Raw genomic sequence first — 23276 nt, 5'->3', positions numbered from 1 at the left:
ACAGCTGTACTTAGATGCCAAATTCATTTCTAAATGAGCATTTATCTTTTTTTTTAGTGCTGAGCTATGGAATACATTTCCACTTATGTTAAACTGGGATGCATTTCATATCAGTAATCGAACTGTTGCAAATAACCCCAGATACTTTATATTACTCCTTGAGGGATGTGTTACTGTTAAACTGTAAATAATTTGCTGATTTCTAGCCACTGATATAGAAGCACATTTGCTCACTAGTCCACACATTCTGCTCATTTGAGTGACAATACACAAATCTCTTTTGCTGAAATATGAATTTTGGATTCAGACAATTTTTCACTACTTATGAAAGCGATACAGCATCAGCGTTCTTCAGAAGTTAGCTTTGATTTTACACACTACCGTAACTGCAACAATGTCTGGACTCTCCCCCTTCCCCTCCTCTCAGGATGCAGGGTTGTCCTTCACAAGACTCTTCTGCATTCTGCTGACAGGGTGTCTTGTCAGCAGGTTTTTCTTTAGGCTTGTAGCATTAAAAGAAAAACAAACAAAAAACTTACTCTCCCAACTTCCACCAAATTTGTGACCATCACAACGCAAGCTGATTGCTCCTGCCATATCATTCTCCAAAAGTCATACACAGTCTCATGAACCGGACCTGTAAGAAAAAATTCCAGGTAATACTCTGCAAAAAAATAACAGTCAAAGCAAATGCTAAAAATAAAATCAAGTGCTTTTCAGAGCTGATAAACATGAACACACTTGCTCAAAGATGAAAGCTTCATGAAACCGCATCATCATACCAGTTTCCAGACTACATTGTTATTTCTAACCCACGCTGAATCTTCTCAGTTTAACTGAATTACCACTTGAAAGAAATTAATAGCAGGTGTTTCACGTAGCGAAATGCCAGAAGTTGCTTGAAAACTACAAGGACACAGCAGTGTGTGACTACATCTATAGTCACACGTCTAGATTTGTTTTACATTTGTTAAATATAATGTGTTGAGCGTGAGTTTCTTCAGATGTTCACCGAGGAGATGCCCACACCGGAGCGCAGTATCAGTCAGGAGGGCTGGTGGTACAGATCCTGTGCACTTACCATCTAGCTCCCGGCAAAGGGCGCAAGCACGAGTAGGCACTGAGGCAGAAACTTCCCACTGAAGGGTGTTTAAACTAACTTAACTACTTTTCTGTGAAGCAAACAAGGAGCACTTGTTTAAGCTTTGCCTCCTGCTCTGCTGCAGAGACAAGACACGTTCAGTTGAGCTGAAAAAAAGTTGAAGCTTTTACCTTGTTACAATCATCTCAGAAACAGCTCCCTGACCACAGTCCAGCAGTAGTATAAATATTACTGTATATAACACACATCTGAAGACTCAACCACATTCCTTCATATGCTAGATCGAAGGCTGCATACTAAAGCAGCCATAATTTTTGTGTCCTTTACACACTATTATGTGCAATGATTTACATAGTAAAACAGAAATAAAATACAAATGTAGACTTAATTGCCATAGAGAGACCCGTTTAGACAGCACTTACACAAAAATAAAAAAAAACGGGGACAGAAATTCGAGCATCCTGCTTTAAAACAAACCTTTAGTTTGTCTTTCCTGCGTGCAGCTACAATCAACCGAGGGCACAAATAACAGGGTATTTCCAGCCAGCTATCTGATTATACTTACAGATCAAGTAATGACACATCTAAATCTAATTATTTTTACTTTAATTCATAGCCTCTGATATTTCAGTGCAATCTTAGACTAATCTATTTGGTTTTTCTCATTGTGAAGAGTTTTATCAGAAATAAAGAAATAATTTCCATAGAAATGCAATTTTTTTCCTCTAACTCCCCTTTTTATTAGCAGGGTGTTATACAATAAAAATTTCCCTCACCTCTTCCTACAAAGAGGCTTTATCCTTCTCTGGCCTTACTTTTCCCACATTTTCTGAGATAGCATTTAATTTATCATTACTATCTTCACCATCTCCATCCTGGACTAAATCCTAGACAGTAAAATAATACATCGTAATATGAAAAGAAGAATGCCTGAAGGCAGGTTGAAACTGTTGTCTTCTCTGTCCACATGCCTCTTTTCTCTAGTCATCTTCATAATTGGAAATCATGGTAGCAGCTTCTGACTTTATCAGCTGAATTTATCACTCAATATCTAATTAACGTGACAAATTAGTGCAATTTTTGCATTTATTCACATTCCACCTGAACATGCTATGTTAATTTACCATAACAAAAGATGGCATTTCAGAATATTGGATATACTTTAGTTTCATATACTTCAGTTTTACCAAAACGCTGCTGGACACACACTACAGAGAACACTTGTTTGGTTTGATTAATGCTGGCAGATTCTTACCTTGGGTTGCAATATAGTGACTTGGTCTCTGGTACCCCTAAAACAGCAATATAAGTTGGTTTGAGTACCATATGAGTAACAGAGAGGGGAAAATAAAAGCACAAGGTTACTACAGAATTCTTATCTCTAGACAACGTTTTCAGAACAAACCAATATTTAAGAGCAGCATGAGGCTCAAAACCTAAAAAAACAGTTAATACTGAAAAGGTTTGAATGACAACAGATAAAATGGAAATAAGAACATCTGACTTGAACAGACATTGTAGTGTACGGGAAGGAGTATTCTAGATGGGTCCCTTGGGCCTAAAAACTAGTCTTCTATTGACATTGTCTCCCCAGCCAAATACACTGGGGCGTTAATTTAAAATTTAGTAAAAATTGTCTTTGCCACCAGATTATCTCAATAGTTGATCTGTGTTCCCAGCTCATCCAGTATGAAAAAATACACAGCTTTTGTCTTCTTCCAAATAGAGAATTACTGTAAGACACAACAAGGTATGTACCCGAGCCATAACTAACGGGGACAGATCTGAACACTGTGGTGTGTGCACAGAATCAAGGTCCTACTGTAGTGGAAGCTTCTGCAAAATATTTTGTGCTACTGCACAAACCATGCATCAATTATACTGGACATGATGCGCACAAGTATATACACATACATATAGATAGATGACGCTACACGACTAAGCCTTTCCCATTAGCCGCGTCTATGCCAATGCTAGTGGTACTGTACAGCATTAATCGTCTGCATAAAAACTACAAGACAGATATTCTGCTCTTGAGGAAATCATTCAGAATATGTTTTGACCAGTGCCAGCAACATTAGCTACAAAGAGGAAGGAAACTTTAGTACTGCTGGAGAAGACACTACAGAATTTCACAACGTGCAAATGTTAAAGAAATAGCTCCAATTATTTTCTAGGTTACAGTTCTATCAGGCCACTTGATTCAAGTATTGCATTACAAGGGAGCACAAGTCCTTGTATTCCTGGTATTCACAAGATGCTACTAAAGTGAAGGACTTCAATGTACCCAAGGAGTTTATATCTTTTTCCACAGACTGCTTCATTATCCTGTCTAGAGTGAGAGCACCTTCTTCTGGGGCTTATGAAAAAGCTTCTGAGTATCTTACTCCTGGCTTTACAAGAGCCCAAGATTGCATCAAATGACTAAAAACTTTTTCCTGGAGTCCTTAATATCAAGCCCCAGCTTCAAACTATGAAAGTGGAACCTCTGCTACACTGTTTTACACTCAGTAATGCTTTCCAGAAGAGGGTAGAAGTGTCACTTTAAAATTGCAAAGTGCCAGTTTTAACTTGTAGCTTTCCTATGTGGTTATAATGAGATTCAATTTACTCCTAAATAAGAGAAACAACATCCTCAAGGAACTGGAATTATTGCAAATCTGGGAGAGTTTTGTTGTTTAAGGCCCCAGGCAAAATATCACAGGCCTAACACTTTACAGAGATTGCTGTATAAAAATATCAAAATACAGAGACAGTGATATACCTGGAGCTAAATCTTTATATCCTGGAGAGTCAAGAGGATCTTAAATAATTTATCAACTAACAGTGGACAGGAAAAAATTAGTAAGGTGCAATTATAAAGAATTATAAAGAAAATTAACCAAAGCCATGTATTTTAAAAACACTGGTACTAGCGATTCCAGTATCTTTCATATTACATTGGAATTACTTTGAACACAACAACTTGTTTATTCCTAAGGTTTTAACTGGATAAAAGTTATATTTTGTTAATCAAAACACCTGGCAGAATTTAAGTTTCCTGTTTTTATCAGGTTATTTTTTAAATTTATAATTTATTTTGTATTTTAACCAAAGCATGGAATTTCAAACTTTAGAAGTTTTCTGCAGAAGCAAGGAAATTTCTACTATGTTGAAGTATTTTTTTTTTATATATATATATATGTTTGTGTATATACTTTGTAATACCTGAATTAGCACTTTAAGACAAATGTCAGCTAAATATTGTTTGTCTAAATCATTGTTAAAAACACCTCCGCCCCCGCCAAAGGCCATCATCCCTCCCTTTTTGCCAAGCATATATTACAACTACTTCACAGGTATGTTTTCAGATGACTACAATACAGTATACTATCCAGTTTCTCACATATAAATGGGAAGGGGAAAAGAAAAGCTAGTGGCCAAAACCATATCATCAAAAAAAAAAAAAAGTGAACAGCAAATTCTCTTTAACAGACAGGTTCACCTGAGTTATCTAACAATATCTAACAATATTCAGAGCTATATTAAAAGGCTAAATTATCTTTTCAAAACAGGTACAAAAAATATTCACACAAAAGGAAATTTTTTAAAGGAACAATGAGACAAATTAGATGTGGCATGCATAGTTATCTAGTGATAAAAATAGAATAGGAAAGCAATTAATAACAATATCTATATTAAATATTTACAATAGGATGCCGTTATTCACATATAGTGGTACTTACATCCCTGTACAGCCAAATCTACAGCCCAAACCAAAGTCAGATGTGAAAGAAAGCACAACAATGTCAGTGAGTACTAGGACATAGAACAAGGAAAGTGTACATTTTGTTCTTAATAAAAGAAAGCTTTCAATAAATTTGTAGGCATAACATGCAATAGTTTCACATAGAGAAGCTGGCAAATTGAGAGGGAGAAAGCTGTACAATCCACTCACATCTATGTAGTTGGCATTAATGTAATCTGAAGATGGATCATCTTCAACAGGTTGCAAAATCACCCTGGAGTGGTCATCTGTAAAAACCAAGTGGTTATGGTGCCTTTTTGAAGTGTGATTTTTAAGTAAGATATTACGGTAAGTCATCTAGAAAACCAAAATCAGCTGGCAGAAGCGCCTCACAATTTACAACCCTTAAATAGTAAGTGTTTATACAGAATTACAAAGAGCCATTTTGTCTGAGGTCTCCAATTACTTCAAAAACATTCACTAAACTTCATTAAGTGTAGCTGAAAGGTATCACACCATTACATGTGGTTAAAAAGACACAAAGAAACCAGGTTACTTGCTCAAAGTCCCTTTCAAAATCAGCTCCACTGATGGTAATCTAGGAAACCAAAAATCCTGATTACTGTTTCCTTACTTCCGACCCCAACCTGCTTAAGTTCATATTGAGACATTAAAAAAGCAAGTTAGCAACGGTTAGCAATGCACTCTGGATTTGATGAAGAGGTAACGCTACCCATTCAGGGACTTCTCAGATAGCTTCATTCCTGCATGTTTGATCGCGTTTGTAAACGAGTAACAAATTGTGTTATCCCAGGGGATGAATCTAAACTATTGAAACTTTATGCCTAAAGACAAGAGACAGAACCCTCTGATTTTAGTCATGTCTTTTAATCATCAGTTTTACACAACTGCTATTCAGGTGTATCGGCTATAAATCACATAAAGCAGGAAAGTTTTGAAGCTGTCAGATTTACCTGAAATAAATTATAACTGTAGAAAACTGCCACAGAATTAACATCCAAATGCGCGCTAGCTTGTCGCTGTTATATGCTTACCCCAGCTTGCACAAGAGAGATGCAAACGCGAAATTCAGCCTGAGTTATAAAAGGAAGAAAGGTGAACTGTGACGAACAAAAAAAAGTGCTGGAAAAGGCACTGTCTTCCTTCTCCGCTTGGGGTATTAAGCAGCTATGCCGCTGGAGACTTGTAAAGAAAGAGAGAACAGGGCACCAGTAACACATGACTACGGCTACCGCTCAAACCAAGCACACCGATACTCACATGCTATAATGTTTCCATAGCGGTTCTTTGTTCTGTTTTGATCCTTCTTAGCGACATCCCAAGAAGCTGACTGCCCCTCAAAGAAACTCTATAAATAAAAATGTTCCGAAAGAAAACATTCTGACCATTAATTTATCTCCAAAAATAACAGTTTAAAAGAACTGTCCTACCATAAAGTAAGTTCAGCTTTGCTCATCCGCTCTGGTCACCTGGACGGCACCATGGTATAGAAATATATCTAGAGAAGAAGGGAGGCTCTCTCCCTCTGAGTGCTACGGGTCAACGGGTAAGTCACTGAGGGACTCCAGAGGGATTTCAAATCCTGGAATCGCTGGAAGGCTAAACTTGCTCAGACATCCTTGCTATGGAGGAACAACAGTAAGCTGAGAAAGCACAGGGAGGCCGATCACCCTTCTTACAAGACACTATAATATGCGGCCTGTTTACTACAGCATTACATTGCTTTTCTCTTATTGCTTAGTAAAATGGCTTTTCTTCCTACAGAGCCATCAGGAAGCCTCCGCTGCCAATGGTTATTGTTCATGTTGTTTTTCCTCATATTCCTCCCTCTAGCCATTAGCAGAATTATTCTCCATTTTTGAACTCTTCTTAAGAGTCTGATATCTCAGTAGTGATAGAAGCAGCTTTTATTGCTCCTTGGCTTTTTCTTCATTGCCCATAGATATTTTACAGCTGTTGCAGGCCTATGCTATTCTTTCCTTCCAGTTGTTCTCTTATCCTGACCTGGGTAAGTTACCTCCAGAAAGTACACAGAAGCCTCGGAAACAAAACTTTAATACACACTCAGAAGCCCAAGCCAGGGCAAAGATGTCATGTATGGTCATAGAAGTAGCAACAAGTAGGAAAACACCTGATGTGGCACCAGGGACCACCTTCCCCCTGCTCCCCCCCCCCCCCCCCCCCCCCAGCAGTGGTTGACACTTGGGTTTAGCCCTGAAGTTAGGCAGAGCATAACAAAGTGTATTTAAGTAAAAGAGAGGAAAAGAGAATAATGTTCTTTTAAAAACCACAGATTTATTTATTCCAGTTCTTATGTTACAGTAGAGACAGCTGCAGAAAGGAGAGAAGGTTGAAAACTGAGTCAGAAGAGATTACTTACTCAGAGAAAACTCATTTTAAACCTAGCTGTATTGCATGCAACCTTGGCAATACCATTCCCATCTTTACTGTGTGTCCTGCCTGATATTCTAATCCCAAAGAATCACAACAGATTCAGAGATCAGAAGTGAAATTAATCTGTACTCATCGTCTACCTCCAGTGCTGGGAATTTTTCGCTTGCATTTTAACATTAAAGTTGTAAGTAGACATGCTCAGGCAGGTCTAATTAGAACTTCAAGAAGTTACTATCCTCAGCACGTCTTTAGTGCTTCTCAGCTGGAGTTTAGTCCCAGTATTGCCCTACTGAGATGCTATAATAAACCATGAGAGTGCTTCCAGTCAGTGCTTCTCACAAAACTGGCGAGGTTAAATCTTCATTTTAACCTAATCCAGGAGATCTGCACTGAAGATGGCTTGGAAAACTCACATAACTAGTTAACAGCATTTCAACTAAGAAGCAGCGACAAAAGGGTGGCGCTTCTTACAATATGCCAAGAAGATTCAGCAGGGCATGTCTTCTTATGTCCTAGAGGATGCAGATAGTGTTTTTCCAGGCACTTTTAATGGCTCAAACCACGGGACTCCACTCACTATTTCACTTTTGGGTTACATATATAGGAATCTTATGCCTGCTTATCTTTATCTGTTTTTCACTTAAACCCATGACGTCTAGTTGCATCTGTTTGCAATGCAATGCAAACAAAAGGCTGCCCCTTTCCAAAGGGATTTTTCCTAGCAAAAACCCACCACTGAAGATCTCACCTCATACTCCTCTTTAAATCCATAGCTGTCAGAGGTCTTCATTAGGTTAATATGCTGCAGCAGATCAGCCACCCTGATGGCAGGGTGCAGCTGCCCAGTCTGGTAGGGGGATTCTGTGCCTTCGCAGAGGTAACGAGGGACATCCAGGAGCCGGCTGGACTCTGCTGTTGCACTGTGATTTTCATCTGTATTCACAAGAAATCAATGCGTTAGGTACCTGCGGGGCAGTAACACCTGCTGCTATACATATCAACATCTATTTTCAACCTCTTCCTTCAAAAACATGTCTAATTTCTGAGAATGCAAAGCACTTACTCTCCAGCACATAAATGCTGTGAAGTACATAAAGGAATTTAACTGCCAACACATACAAAAGTTTGCAATCCTTCATCCCGCAATAAAGATGTCTGAAGGGCATTTTATTTGAAGCTACAAAACTTTATAACGTTAATGTACTTGGAAACTCCAGCCTCTATCACCCAAAGTAACTTTTTTAATGGCTAATATGTATCAACTACACCTTAAACAATAAATTAGAATAACTCTGTGGTAGTATCAGCACATCATTTGTCTAAAGCAAACAAACAGTAAATTGAGATCCCAGTAAAAAAAGAGAAGCAATTATGCTACCGCTTCAGAACACTACCTCCATTTGGGAAGATGAATCGGCACTTCAGAGTGGTCATTTTAACTGAGATATTTTAGCAGAGAAACGAAACTGTTGAGTGTGCTGATTTCAGCCACACTTTTTGCTCTGTATAAACAAAGAAGTCTCCTCTGATGCCCTACGTTACACCAATTCTCTTATCAAAACCAAATGTCAAAGCTGTGTGAAGTGATCACATTTAGTGAATCCCTTCTGTGAAATATTTTTTTTAAATTAGCAATCAGCAGTTCAAATGAATTTGGAGAGGAACAAAAATTCTAATTGAAACCTTTTTGGAAAGTAGCTACTGAAATGAGAAGTGGGTAGCCAACCCCTCCTACACTTCTTTGAAATCACTTTACCATTTTCCTTGCAAAGGCTCCAGATTAGGAAGTAAAACACTCTACGAAAAAAATGAACACCCCAAGGGCTGGATTTGCTACAATTCCACCAAAAGCAAAGCCCATTAATGCCTTCTGAAATGAGATCTCCTAGTAAGAAACCAGATTCTTTGAACTGTCACAGAAGTTGCTAATTTCACTACGTTTATGCCTCACTAAACTGCCTAATAATGTGAGTGACATGCAGCAGTCACTTTTTATTGTAGTGTTACCCATATTAAATCATACACATTTCAAACCACCTCAGGATTTGCAGTTCTCCCCATTCCTCGCAGTATACTTACCAGTAATAGGCACTTTAACCCATTGAAGCAGCAAAAAACAATGAGTGAACAGAACATAAGAAATTTATTTCAGGACTATATTAGAAAATGACTAAAAGAAAATGACATTAAAAGTTGTTAAAGCTTCACAATAGGTAACAATGAAAGCCGTTTTAAAAATATAAGGGCTACATTATTATGCCATCAATGTAATGATAGGGACTTGAGAAAAGCAAAATTGTCATACTAACTTAGTGCTAATGTACACAGAATGGAGAGCAGCATTAATAACCTATACATGAAGAAAAAGAAACCTAGTACAGCTACAAAGTAATAACAGCTTCCTATAAAATAACGTGTTCTAGAATTTAGAGCCCATAAAACTTCGCTCATCTCTAAATAAAACAGAGGAAAACTGTTTTGTGATGCTGGGCCAAGCAAGGGCTACATGGAGATGGAGTAGGCCAAATGATCTAGTTCCAAAGGAACAAGCTCATGGGTACCCAACCCCTTCTACATAGTGTGCCCAAAAGCTTGTCTACTTCACTCCACTATTTCAGTCCACGCATGCAATGAAAAACATTACCTCTTCCAACTAGCATTGCTTTGCTTTTACCAGGAGAGTACCATGCCCAAAACAGCATTACCAGTAGATGGAAATGCAGACAGGAACTATTAAACTGTTCTTCAATTAATCCCTTGCCCTCGCTGTTTGCAGCTGTTCGTGTCTGTGTCTGCCACAATGTAGTGGCAACACATTGACCTTTCGAATATGCTTATAGCTTAAATGAGCTATTAGGAATAGCTTGACAAGTATCACCAGGCAGTATCTGGGTAGCTTGTAAGTGCCTGAAATAAAGCTAAAAGATACAAGAAGATCTTAGAAGAATTTCAGGAAAAGACTCATTTGCTGTAAGTCCATTGATCTAATTTTGGGAAGTATTCAGAATTACTAGGTCTACCCTTTTGCTCTTTCCAGCAACGGTGCTATTTTACCACCCCTCATAAACTTCTTAAACCACCTGGTTAGGTTTCCTTGGGCCCAAAGCAGAAGGCTCCAGCATCTAACTGCTCTGAGGGTTATAAACTTTCTAAGACAGTACTGTAGTCAAGAGAATGCCATTTGCAACATTATCAAAAAGAAACGGGCAGAATATGTCTTGATAAATCTTGATAAATGGTAAGTACACACCAGCTTGACAAAGACCAAAGACTGCTCACAAATAGTGATTTGCTGTCTGTCTCAAAGGACACTTTACAAGAAGATCTGGAAAGGCTCCCCCTGGGTATACCCTCTACTAACATTTTTACCCACAACTTGCATAATGGGATAGAAAATACCCTGACAGTATGGGCAGAGGGCACTGAGCAGTAAGGCACCACAAGCACTTCACAAGTACAGGATCAGATTTCAAAGTTATCTTGATTATTTGGGAGACAATGCAAAAATCAACAAAGTGAATTAAACAGTGAATGCAACATACTCTGTGTATGAAAGGGAAGTCAAATATATAACTACAAAATGGATTAATGGACTAGGTAATGGTAACTGGGATTTTAGCAGGTAACTCAATACAAGTCAGCAACATGAATGCAATAAAAAGGACAAAATACAGTTCAGGTAGCGGGAACACTACAAGTAGGGCATGGGGGTACCTATTCCACTCAGCTCAGCATTGAGACTTCTTCTAAGAAGTGCACCTGATTTGGGGCACTACAATTTAAAAATACGACCTATGAATTGGAAAGTGTTCAGAGGAAAACAATGAGAACAAGTTTAGAAAATATCAGGTACAAGATGAGTGAAAGAACTGGGTTTAACTCAACTAGAAGAGCGACAATTGAGGACACGTCAGCCTTTCAATGGGTAGAAGACTGTTTTAAAAGGACGGGAGTGTGTCAGTTCTCCATATTTTCTAGGAGTCTGTCAAAAGGAAATGGCTCAATTCACAGCAATGAGGATGTAGTGTAGATTAGTCTAGTTAGGAAAAATTAGGAGTGAGCAGTAATAATACTCAGTAGTAACACCCAGTTAGTAGTAACTAATACTCAGATAGAAAATTGAGCTTTGGGTCCCAAATAATGCCAATATGGATCTGAACTTTGTTTTTATTTAAGAGTAGCGAGGCACTGGAACATGCCACTGCAAAAGTGAAATTCTCTTCACTATGGATTTTTAAAATAGACACTAGACAATCAATTGCCAGAAACAGTCTATACTATAGGTATAATACCCCATCTCAAAACAGAGGAGGGATTAAATTGTCTCCAGGTTCCTTTAAGCTTTACCTCTAGAAATCTAATTTTCAACCTCAGTTTATATTTATGCCTACTTCCTGGTATTTGTCTTTTATCCTAAAATAACTGACTGAAACTCAATGCTGCACATCATGTTTATCAAACCAAGAACTTGGGTACAAATTATACTTTTATTTCTGTATTTTTAAAAAAAAAAACAAAAAACAAACAAACCCTAAAATGTGCATTCAGTGTCAGATGCAACACAGAAATAAGTAGCCTGGCCACTCCCAACATCTGTTCTTCTTTTTAAAGTAAGTACAAAGTTGAAAAACTTACTAGCTATGGTCAATTGAAAAATGTAATTAATATAGGTATACAGGAATATTTGTACAGAACCTACAAACAAAGTTGTTTGATCTTGGATATTTCGAAAGTTCTTCCCTTTTCTATTTTGCTTTTCATTCTTGTTACTTACTTAGAAAATCAAGCTTTGGGTACGAAATAAAACTAATATGGACCTGAATTTTATTTTTGTGTATCTCTTAAGAGAGATCTAGTTTCACATGTCAGTTCACAGGAACTCAGTTGGAATGCTCTGGGGAGAAAAGTTTTAGTATTTTCCATTTACCTATTTCCTCATTTACTTTTCAGTTGGCACTAATTAGGAATAACTTCTTAAGGAGAACATAAAATAATTTTTATTCTAAAAGCAGTGCCAGTTTAATTCTGAATTGATCAACTGAGCGTAGAGTTATTTTCTGATAACAGCATAGCTATCTTTTACACAAAACAAGCTGTTCCAACGTTCAACCACACAAGGAGACAAAACTCATGCAGGAATGGATAACGAAGGACTAGGGTCCTCACCTAACACAGCTGTCGGCACAAGTGGATCATTGGGCACTGTAGGAAAACAAAGCTCATGAAGAAATACATTACCCTCAATTTGTGTATTTTTAAAAATAAAAAAAATATACTTCAGAGTATAACCAAGTGATAACTAAACCCCATTAATTTTGTTACAACAGAAAAACAGAATGAATACACAGTTCCAGAAAGCATCCTGAATAAAAGAGGAATGAAAGGCAGTGATTTTGGATTTCAGAAATGTAATGATAAAGGCAAAGAGATTCTTACTGAAATGAAATAAAGAAGACATTACATGCAATTTAGTTTTTGAAAGGGCTCCTCCTTCACTATTGTTCTTTTGCTTCACAATAAAGGTTCACTTTCATAGCATCAACTCTATTCCTTTTAAGCCCATCCTCTCATGTAATACTTGAATAGCTTATCTCAAAATAAAATGGTATTTCTTTAAAGTCTTCCAGGTAATTTAAAAAATTATATACATATTTACAGTTAATAGCTTTTTTTATGTGCAGTGCAAAGATATTGCTCTTAATGAGTATAGGAAAAATCACAGATACACAGGTGCAGATGTTTGAATAAAATTCATAGAATTTTATCATTTGTTATCACAGCTAGAACCACGCAGAGACAAATGTGCTGTTTCGGACAGAAATGGCAGAATCCAGAATTTGGGTTTGCTCCAATCTGGAACAAAAGTTTAAAATATCAACAGCTCCGTGACAAAACTGAGCTCCAGTTCTCAAGTAATCTGCCTAAAAGTTTGTTGCACAGCAGAAAACCTCAGAAGCTTGGAACGTTCTTTGCCTCAGCACAGACGGTGGTCAGGAGAACTGAATCCTCCAACACCCAAAAAATCACATACCTAGGATGCTGGAAAACAGTGATGTCAACCTTCTTTGCCAACCAACCAGGACAGCTGTGGTGGCTGGGGCTCGCTCTTGGCATCACGTCAGTCCATCTGGAAGGCTGCCTGGCAGCCCCGGCCCACTAATAGCCATGTAGGTTCCTGATGGATACTTTCCCTGGGATCCACCATAACTTAGTCCAAATCAAACTGTCTTTGCAACCCTGCCTCCACAAATTTCAATGCCAATAAGACATCAAACTTTGGACAATTTTCAAACTGTTCCAGCCAAAATTGTGTAGAAAAGCTCACAGGCTGATACTAAACTCCCATTTATAATCGGTCATGAGACACTTAAAATGTTAGCACTCTGCAGTCTGGTAAGCTTCAATAAACTGAGCAATAAAACCTCCTCCAAAATCCATTTCCCTTACAACAATCAGGAAAGAACTTAAGAGCCTTAAGGGATGTATTTTGCTCAAGCATGGTAAGCAGTATGGGAGGCAGGAGATGAGAGATGGAGAGCCATTCCCAAAAGATGGCAATTCAGAAGCAGCTCACGCTGCTCAGATCCATTTAAAGCCAAGCCACAAGTCCATGGGGCTGTGAGAAGGTCAGGTTCCTGCCAGCTCCATGGCAGAATTGTATCCCTTCGGTAACTTTCACGCTAGTTTTGAGGTATTCAGAGTCTGCCAGTGGAGTATCTTGCTTTTGTGCAAGGCATAGCGCAGATGCTGGGAGGCAGGTGTGCTGGACAGGGGTAGCTATAACCCAGATACTTAACAGTCAGAAACCCAAACTGCCAAACTTTGTCAAAACCAGACAGTTGGCAAGTCTACAGAAAAGGAATACAAATATAGAGCAAATTTGCAGATATATTAACAAGCTTGTTCCTAAACTTCACAAACAGCAATGAAAATTGTCAATGTTTCCTTCTGTTATAACATCCTTACTGCCAAAAGGAAGAAATTAATTTGGACTTCATATTATTATTCATTACAGACATGGTGTTACGCAGTAATATTTAACTTGCTGGTATTAAATATCCTCATGAGGGAAAACTCAGTTTCAGATTTTAATTGAGATATTCTAGAAGTCTAATATTTTCCCTAGAACAAGTATCAACGCATATTGAAAGTACATGTAAATATTTAAATAATTGGACACATACCAAGAAGTATAATGTATGAACAGCCCTACTAAACCTCTGGGTTTACCAGTGTTCCTAGAAAACCTGGAGCTTACAACAATTTTCCTTAAAAAGTAGAATTGTTTTCTGTGTTTCTGTATTCACCTACACTCCAGAGTATCTATCACTCTCATACTTACATCTGGGGCTGAAGTTATGAGAGTCCATAAATGTGATTGAAAGGGGATCCTCTGCATGCAGGGTGCTCTGGTCAGCGTAACTCCTATCCATCGCATTCACCATGTGTGTCATCTCCTGGCGGGTGGTCCCCATGGCATCCTTGCGCTTCTTTGCAAGTTTGCTGCCCAGCCAAAAAAAAAAACCCAAACCACCTTAATATTTGATGAACATCAATGTCTACAGTAATCATTATCTATAATCCTGAGTGACGGAAAAGTTTGGCTGATTTTCGTGCGTACAACTTTTCCAGCATGAAATTGATAAAACTATGCACCCTGCTACGAAAGAGTCACGACCGTGTGTTTTCTGTACACACATAAATGCTGTAATGGAAGTGCTAACTTCTGTACCCTGGTAATATTTCTTTTTTTTTTCCTGTGGAGTAATTACACTAATATAAACAAATTAGAGAATATAATTACATTTTAACTGAAATGATAAATAAGAAGCATCTGTGCATGCAGTTTTATCAACCATCTCCATTTAAATCTGTGTTTTGATTTTATAAATGGATAATTCATTCCCCTTGCTTGCCTTATTAGGAAGAAATCATTTAACCTTCTAAATTACTTTGTTAGTCAAAAAACCTATGAAATAACAAAAGAAACGTAATTATTCAATATGGATTCATATTACCTTTTACGTTAAAAGTTGTTCTTCCCATTCAGTACACAAGATACAACATGATACCACACTTTGTTCCTGACACTGAACTTTGGTTCTTTAATAAACAAACAAATCCCCCCTCTCATCACTCTTCCCTTTCATGCAGTTTGAGAACATCTTAAATTTTGACATTAACAGTCTTACAGTCTGAATGTATCACAGTTAAACAGCAACCTAATCTGTACAACTAAACTCCCCAAATTAACAGCCAATGCCCTTGAAGTGCACACTTGCGAAATATCTCTCAATTCTTTCCTTTTGATGAAGAACTGGAAATGATTTTTACTGTCTCCAGAACTCAGATGGAGGCAGACAATATATTTTGATTATCACTGAAAGCCTACTAATCTTAAAGCATATATCTCAAGTAGTAGGAAGCATGCAGAGCAGCATGAAGTGCACCTCGGTTCTGCAGGAACCTGTGACATACATTAGGCTGTTCTGAAATCTCCGTTTTCATCTGAAGCTGTGACTGCAATACAATAGATAGCCAACCTGCTTATTTGGGTAAATCTGACACCACGTGGGAGAGAGACAATCATCACTGAAAATACTGGGTTCTTGAAAATGTATGTTTAAAACACAGCTTCGCTTCACAAGCTTTTTCTGCATAAAATATCATCCCAGATCCTGTTAACTGTTTAGACAGTGTTTACCTTACATTTCTTTGACTAAAAGGATTGCTTGCTCTTCCTCTGTTCTCCGATAACTTTTAATATTCTGTGGCACACTCTTAACAGTAGACAAACAGAACATTAGTATAAATGATCCATCAATTTACTTGTCAAGTCCTGGGAACATCCACCAGAAAGAAGCTACACCACTCCCTAGGGCAGGAGCACTTCTTGTTTTTGCATATTTAAGAAAATGCTAGAGGATTGTTTCTTAAATTGATAGCCTTGGTTGACAATAAGGGGCCATAAGGTAGGATACAGATGGACAAAGCACTCCTGAGAACGACAAAGATTCTTTCACCAGACTCTTCTCCTGATTTTGTCCGCCCCCTCCTTTCTTTTCCCCATTTACAGACAGATTAGTTGGAAAATTGCTACTCAATAACCTCCTTGCTACAAAAATCCCAAAGGTGGTCTCTAAACCATCATTTTTTCATCAAACCCTTGTGCTGTAGATGAGGGTTCTGCGTGTATCAGTTTTTCAATGAAAACTAAAAAGCCAGTGACAGCTGGATGCTCCCCTAAAATGCTTTATTATAATTTATACATTTACTCCACACATCCCTATTTACTTCAGAAAAGTTGGTTTAAATGATACTCTGGTCGAACAAGTAAAGACCATCAGAACTTCCAGAAGTGAAACTCCTTGAGCTTTATAACTGGTTCCCAATACTATCAAAGCTTACACAAAACTGGCATTTCTAGTTCAGGCTGGTTTTTTAAATTTCAAAGCCTTTCAGATAGTCTCTGTACACTGAAGCTTGTCTTTTTCTAACGCCACCTCAGAAATGAAGCAAAAGGACTATTACATCTCATCGCTCGACTATGTTAAGCCCTTCTTTGAAGCATCACTTTGTAACAAAACTTGCTAGCTACGCTAAATAAATCAGCAGCTATTAAGGCTTTCAAGTTATTAGCTTATTACAGTAGCTACTTTCTAATTCTTATGCTCTGCTTCAACTCCTAAAAAGGCCCATTGTGTTGCAGCACCGCAACCCAAAGCTGCTGGGAAATGGGAAGACAGCTTTATTGTTCAACAGCTCCTGGCTCCCGCGGGGTCTGACGACTTCTTTTTCCTTTCCTTTTTCCTCCCCTCCCTAGGCTAAAGGCACACGCAATCTATGCTTCAGGAAAGTTAAGCAAATCGGTAGGTTAAAGTACTTGAGGCTGACAGAAAGTGTAAATGATTCTTATTATCTGCTAAAGGATCCAGTTGGGTGAACCTGCGCAGGTGGGTGTTTCAGTGGGGGCTGGAGGGGAAAAGTGCTCCATCACAGGATGAAACTGTGCGGTTAATTATCTCGAGCTGAAGCAATTGTTATTTAACAAGGAAATTATAATTTGTCACAATAAACCGGAGAATGGCAGTTAGCTAAGCCAGCTTAGCTTTTTTTTTTTTAATTTTAAAGTTTGTTTAAAGAACTCGACTAATCTGCTTAAGAATGTGGAAGAGCATCATTATCAGACACCACTGGTTCATCAAAGCACTTGAGTGCGTTCTTAGATCCCCCCTGAAGTCAAGGCTTTATGCATTTATTTAAAATTAAGAATGTGTGTAACTGCTTTGTTCAATCACAGCCAAAACTGCTGCAGCCCTCACAAAAATTCATTTGGTCAACACGTATAAAAAAAGTCAATTTTGCTTCAATGAAGCAAAATTTTATGCAAACCAATGTCATGAAGTAAGACCCACACTTTAAAATGTGTATGCAAAGCACCTTACAAGCAACAGATGCAAACCACTTCACAAAACACTTTCTGTTAAAAAAAAAAAAAAAAAAAAAAAAAAAAAGGTTGGTACCACAGAAGCAGATGTGTTGCTCTGCCACTGGCAGGGCACAGACCTATTTATAAAGGTCTGGCATCTGCCTACGATCTGCATAGCCAAAGTGGTGCACAGGATCACGCCTGAACTGATACGCTAAGAAAGAACAATTTGTGATTTACAAGCAGAGTTCTCTAGCTAGGAAATGGGAAAAGAGTTTTTTTCCTTAGTGTGATGTGTCACTGTGTATCATAATGCAAATTAAATTATGATTACAATAAACCAAAATGATAGTTATGGGAAGAACTGTAGCAGAAAGCAGAAGTCTCAATATACAGTTAGAAATACAATATCCCTTTAAAAAAAACAGGGTAAGAATAACAGGAACAATGATACAAGCAATATTTCAAGCCTGAGAATAAAGAAAGGTAACTATCAATAAAACTTTAGGAGAATTACAGAGACTGTTTGTCTTTTTTAAAAAGGGATACTGCATCTTTAAAACATGTAAAATAGTAAGTCACCCGTATTCTACTTACAGATAGTAGGAGTAAGAATAGTAGCTCCTCCTGGCAAGCAAATCACAGACAGTGGAAAAAGAGAAGCAATGGTGAATGAAAAGCGTGACTCTGTCACATTCAATAAAGCAGAGAAATGTGCGTTTAAAAAAAAAAAATTGAAAAATTCATGTTTCTTTGGTTAGCATTTCAACTTGCTCATGCACAAACTAGCCTTACTTTGCCATGCAATTAAAAAAAAAAAATACACTAGCATATAAAAATGATTTGTTTTTTAGACAGATCACTTGAGAAAATTACATGCTGAGATTTCATTTATTGCCAAAAAATTTGAAAATTAAATGGATTGTGTATTTTCAACATGCAGTTTAGCATAATATAATGATTACCACCTAGATGTCATGACAAATGAACAGCTGTGTACAAATCTTGTGCAGTAAATATGCTTTTTACTTTTCAGTTACAAAAACTAAAGATTGCATTAATAAATACATTTAATCAGAAAACAAATTTCATGTCATTCATTTGAACAGCTTTATCAGTACACAGGTGTATACGTATATGTTTGTATGCATACTATATGTAGCTATATGAGTACACACATTTTAAAGAATACGCGTTTACAACAGATATGTGTGTACTGACATATATACCACACATTTCCTGAATGCAAACATATGTTTTCTATTTTAAAATCTTACAATTGGAAATGCTGATGTAGTCATGCTAAGCATTAAAAATATGGAAGGTAAACAAATGGAAGAAAATGAAGGACATTTGGAAATAGTCCAACAATGACTTAGAAAATAAAAATGGCATTGCTTGTTAAAGATGCAGTATCCCTTTTCTTAACTGGTTTGATTACTGCAGTAAAACTCTGTAAGAGCTGTTAAGAGCTTCATTCGGAGAAACTTCAAACCAATTTGTACAAAATGATCAGGCAAAGCCTAAAACATCTCAAGCTCGTGAAGAAAACTGCTTAGTACTCCATTTTTCAATAAAATGTAATGCTGCATTTAATCAGATCGAGATAGTGATGGCTGTGCATACGACTTAATAAACCAATGAAAATGCAGAAACCATTTTTAATTGACTTTTCCATGTAATCAGCTGCGGTCAATTCAGGTACCAAAAGGGATACTACATAATGGACCACTGAATATGTACACTACAGAAGGTGATTCAAACGGATCGGTTTTCAGTCCCACCACAACTAAGTGAAGTGTGTTCACATATGTGTGAATGTGTCAGGGTTTTTACAGCTGTTCCTGGCTTCATTATATGAATTGCCCTGATTCACTAGATGGACTGAATTAACTCAGGTATACAAAGGTTTTCTATGCTTTTTGTAAGAGACCTTGACTAAAGGTGGTATTAAAAAAAACCTGCCCACTTTCCCTAGGGAGGGGCGGGGGGACGACGGGAATGGCACACCTATAACATACGCGATAGACAACCAATTAAACTCTCATGATGAAAAATTGCCAACATTAAAGATTCATTAAACAGGTTAATTTCTCACCTATTTTGAATACAAAATAGTACAGGAGTTTAGAAATGTTATGTGCTTTAGAATGATGATCAAGTATCACTCCTAAGAGGGTACTGCCTTCACAGGTTCGGAGAAGGGAAGGGGGAAAAAGGGGAAATTTTAAAATATCATTTCACGGACATAGTTAACTTACTTTCAATAAACAATTCAACAGTGAAAGTACGAGTCTAAAAGGACTCTGAAGGCAAGAGGTAAAAAGGATAGGAAAAATGAACACATTGAATTTTAAGCCTTTTTTTTTTTTTTTTTGCTACCTGCAAAACTAGTCAATCCCATCTGGAAGTGACTGACATTATATAGTGGTAGACAGCCTCTCTCTCGCACACACGCACACACTTGCACACACACAGAGTCTTCTGTTAAATATAAGGGGACCACTGCAACACGCACTGAGAAGATGATACTCCCCAGCACATACCTTGCAATAAAGCTATAAAATAGATTTCTTCCCGAAAGCTGAAAAACAACTTTTTTTTTGTTTTTCAAAAGTTGGGTAAATAAAGAAAATTGGCTGACTGTATGTCTTTTTTGCATATGATGAGTTGGACCTTTTGCATATGTGTTAATTCTCAACCACAGAGGTAAACAACAGAGAAAAGTAAAAGCACTTTTGGGAAAATCACATATGTAGCTAACTAACACAGAACACTATAAGCATACCTAATGTTTCTAATGCAGACGTTTCTTCTCCAAGTTATATATCTCCAGGGATAATTGTAAAGAGGCAATAAATTAAAAAAATCTAATGCAAACCAGTAATTACAACATATAGAATGATCTTAGGTACAATTTTCAATTTTTTTTCTTAATCTTTAAAAATAATAGCAAGCTGTATTTCAGAGGAACATTCGCAACATTTACAAATATACTTTTCATTAAGACTTCTGCAAAAGGCAAGGGAATGCAATGCCCACACCGCTGGAAGACAAAGGTCTCGTTCTACCCAAGAGAAATGAGCTTGTGCCCTGGGAAGGGGACCCGCCGGGGAGGGGGTGCAGAGAAAAAGAGGAATTCGCTTCGATGCCATAACTATGAATTTATAGAGCCACATTATGAACTTTTAAGCCAGGTTAAAAGAGTTGTAACCACTGGGAAGCTGAGACTTTTAAAAAGCGACCGAGCAATAGGGTAGCACAATTTACTGTAGGTAGGAGCGTTTGGATGCAGAGTTAGCGTTGTACAATGCCAGAAGATGGCGATATTGCTTACTGTCTAAGAAAGCACTAACAAAATTAAAATTCATTCAAATTAATACACTTTTAAACAATTTCATGCACTAAGGACTCGCTAGATAATTTTACAGTGATGTGTTATGACTTTTAAGAAAAAAATCCAGGTTTACAAGAGCATAAATAGAGGTATGAAATTACATTATTTTGCAAGTTGGATAATGTACAGATACAAATAACTCATTAGAGCTGCATATAGAAAATCAAATTCATTAGGTGATTACAACATGAGAAGTGCAGTAAGTTATTATTTTTTTTGTTTTAAAAAAAAGGCTCCATGAATTTCAAATCCACCCATTTTAATATTCCGTACATTAACTGCAACTTAAAACTACTTGGAAATAAGTATGAGAAAATATATAGCTATTGGATCCCAAATATAAAGTAATCCTCTCTTTAAATCCATCATAAGAATCACAGCGAAAACAACAGGAAACACAAAACTCATCCAAAAGCTGATGTGAGCTACTGGTCCTGAAACATTTTTTTTTTAAAATGACCTGTAAAAAATACCCATTTAGTTATTGTTGTTTGAAACGAAAAAAAAAAAAGAGAGATCAGCACAGATCATTTTCTTACCTTTTTTTGACGATCAATATGACAACAAGGAGAAGCAGGATGAATACCAGAATTCCAGCACTTATTCCTGCTATTTTCACCACTCGATCTGTTTGTTTAGCTGGATCTGGAATCACCTCAGGTTCTTCTGTTGCTGCTGCTAAACAAATCAAAAAAGAAGTTGCTCAAATGTGTAAGCACTAGAGACATGAAAATCATCATTGGTGATCATTTCCAGATATGTGTGTGTGTTAATACAGTAGCCAAAAATAGAGATACGCGCATTGTGTTTATACACCCACACATATGTATATAGATACACTTAGATACACTGTAAGTTTCAATCTATATGCCATACACATTTGCAACACCAAGTATATGACTATATATGTGTGTATGCAGGTACATACATATTTGTAATTTCATGTGTACAGAAGCAGCGCATATGTATCTGGATTTTCAAACAACTTACTGCATTACAAAGCAGAAGTATGTTTTCAAAGAGACAATCTATCAACTAAATCACCGTTACTTCCTTTGCTGTTATTTTTTCAGATATTAAATAGGGAATATTCAAGATGGATTAGTGAGATTACATAACTCACAAACAGTAAATTAAACTCTCTTTTTCCAAGCCGCAGCCAGCACCCTAAACTCTAGTCCTTCTCTCCTTCCGCCAATTTCCATCCACCTTTGTATATTAATTCATCTTATAGCATCTGGCCTGAGGTCTGCGTTCTACTGGGAATTTTGATTCTCTAAATAAGGCCATCCACAAAGCCAAGCCTAAAGTCAGCAGTAGTTTTATTTCTGTTTATAGGCCCTGAATAACAAAAAAAAAAAATTGCTGTTCTACACAGAGATGAAACCACCCCGTAACACAGCTGAGTGGGCTGAGGCCACAGGTTACAGCAGAGAGGAAAACGAAATACACATGAAAGCGCACCGCCATTCAGCCTGCACCTCTTTGCATCACAGCTTGGCGTACAAAGGATCAGGAACATGGGGGTTTTCAGCCTGGCAAAAGTATCAAAAAATATAAATAGGTTTCAGCCAGGGGTAAAATCCCATGAGGTGTCTATGCGTAAAATAGGAAAAGGCTCTTCAGTGCTCTAGTTCTCACTTTCTGAGCCTGTGGCTTAGCATTGTGCCGTTCCCCTGCTCGCAGGCATGGGTGGGTATGCGTGCCTGCTTTCTCTCTCTCTGACCCTCCTTCTCTCACTCGCCACCCAGTATGCAGCAGGTGCCACTTAACCTCTCCCCCCTCACAGCAGCTGCACGCGGAGTCGTTACAAGCTGTTGGTATCATCATGCCTATATCGTTACACAGAAAATGTCCTTTGCTCTGAAACTAGGATGTTTCTCAACAGACCACCAAAACAAGCAGAACAAAAAATGAGGTGAAGCCACACCAGAGAAAGACTACTGCTCCCCTGAAAATCTGCTGCACAGGCCTTTCAGAAAGCCAGTGTAGTCAGTACCAGCGATAATTGGTATCTAATACTTTCTGGTTTTAACCATGTTGCTCAGACCATTTCTATTCAGGTTCCATGTGCAGGAATGCATATTATCTTTTGAAGGAAGGATCATGCTGTTTAAAATCACTCTTTATTACCTGTTTCTGTAACTTCCATCTCAGCAGTATCTGAACCACTTACTAACAACTTACCCTCAGAACAACCTTCTGA

General features: G+C 37.6%; 1 protein-coding gene across 2 annotated transcripts in view; it reads right to left on the bottom strand.

The window, feature by feature from the left end:
- PTPRK (protein tyrosine phosphatase receptor type K) overlaps positions 1 to 23276 on the bottom strand; it is a gene marked incomplete at both ends in the record, with an annotated part of 415598 nt that overhangs the window by 14492 nt on the left and 377830 nt on the right. Inside the window, 9 exons of one of the 2 annotated variants that reach the window (XM_082305949.1) lie at positions 540 to 637; positions 2358 to 2394; positions 4828 to 4845; positions 5040 to 5116; positions 6111 to 6198; positions 7993 to 8177; positions 12411 to 12446; positions 14587 to 14747; positions 21610 to 21748. In XM_082305949.1, the coding sequence (XP_082162075.1) occupies positions 540 to 637; positions 2358 to 2394; positions 4828 to 4845; positions 5040 to 5116; positions 6111 to 6198; positions 7993 to 8177; positions 12411 to 12446; positions 14587 to 14747; positions 21610 to 21748 (839 nt within the window). The remainder of the gene's footprint in view (positions 1 to 539; positions 638 to 2357; positions 2395 to 4827; positions 4846 to 5039; positions 5117 to 6110; positions 6199 to 7992; positions 8178 to 12410; positions 12447 to 14586; positions 14748 to 21609; positions 21749 to 23276) is intronic. The other variant, XM_082305950.1, reaches the window with a different exon arrangement.

This window comes from Platalea leucorodia (assembly GCF_965183815.1).
Source record: "Platalea leucorodia genome assembly, chromosome: 3".
NCBI lineage: Eukaryota > Metazoa > Chordata > Aves > Pelecaniformes > Threskiornithidae > Platalea > Platalea leucorodia.
This window is presented reverse-complemented; position numbering and strand designations above follow the sequence as displayed.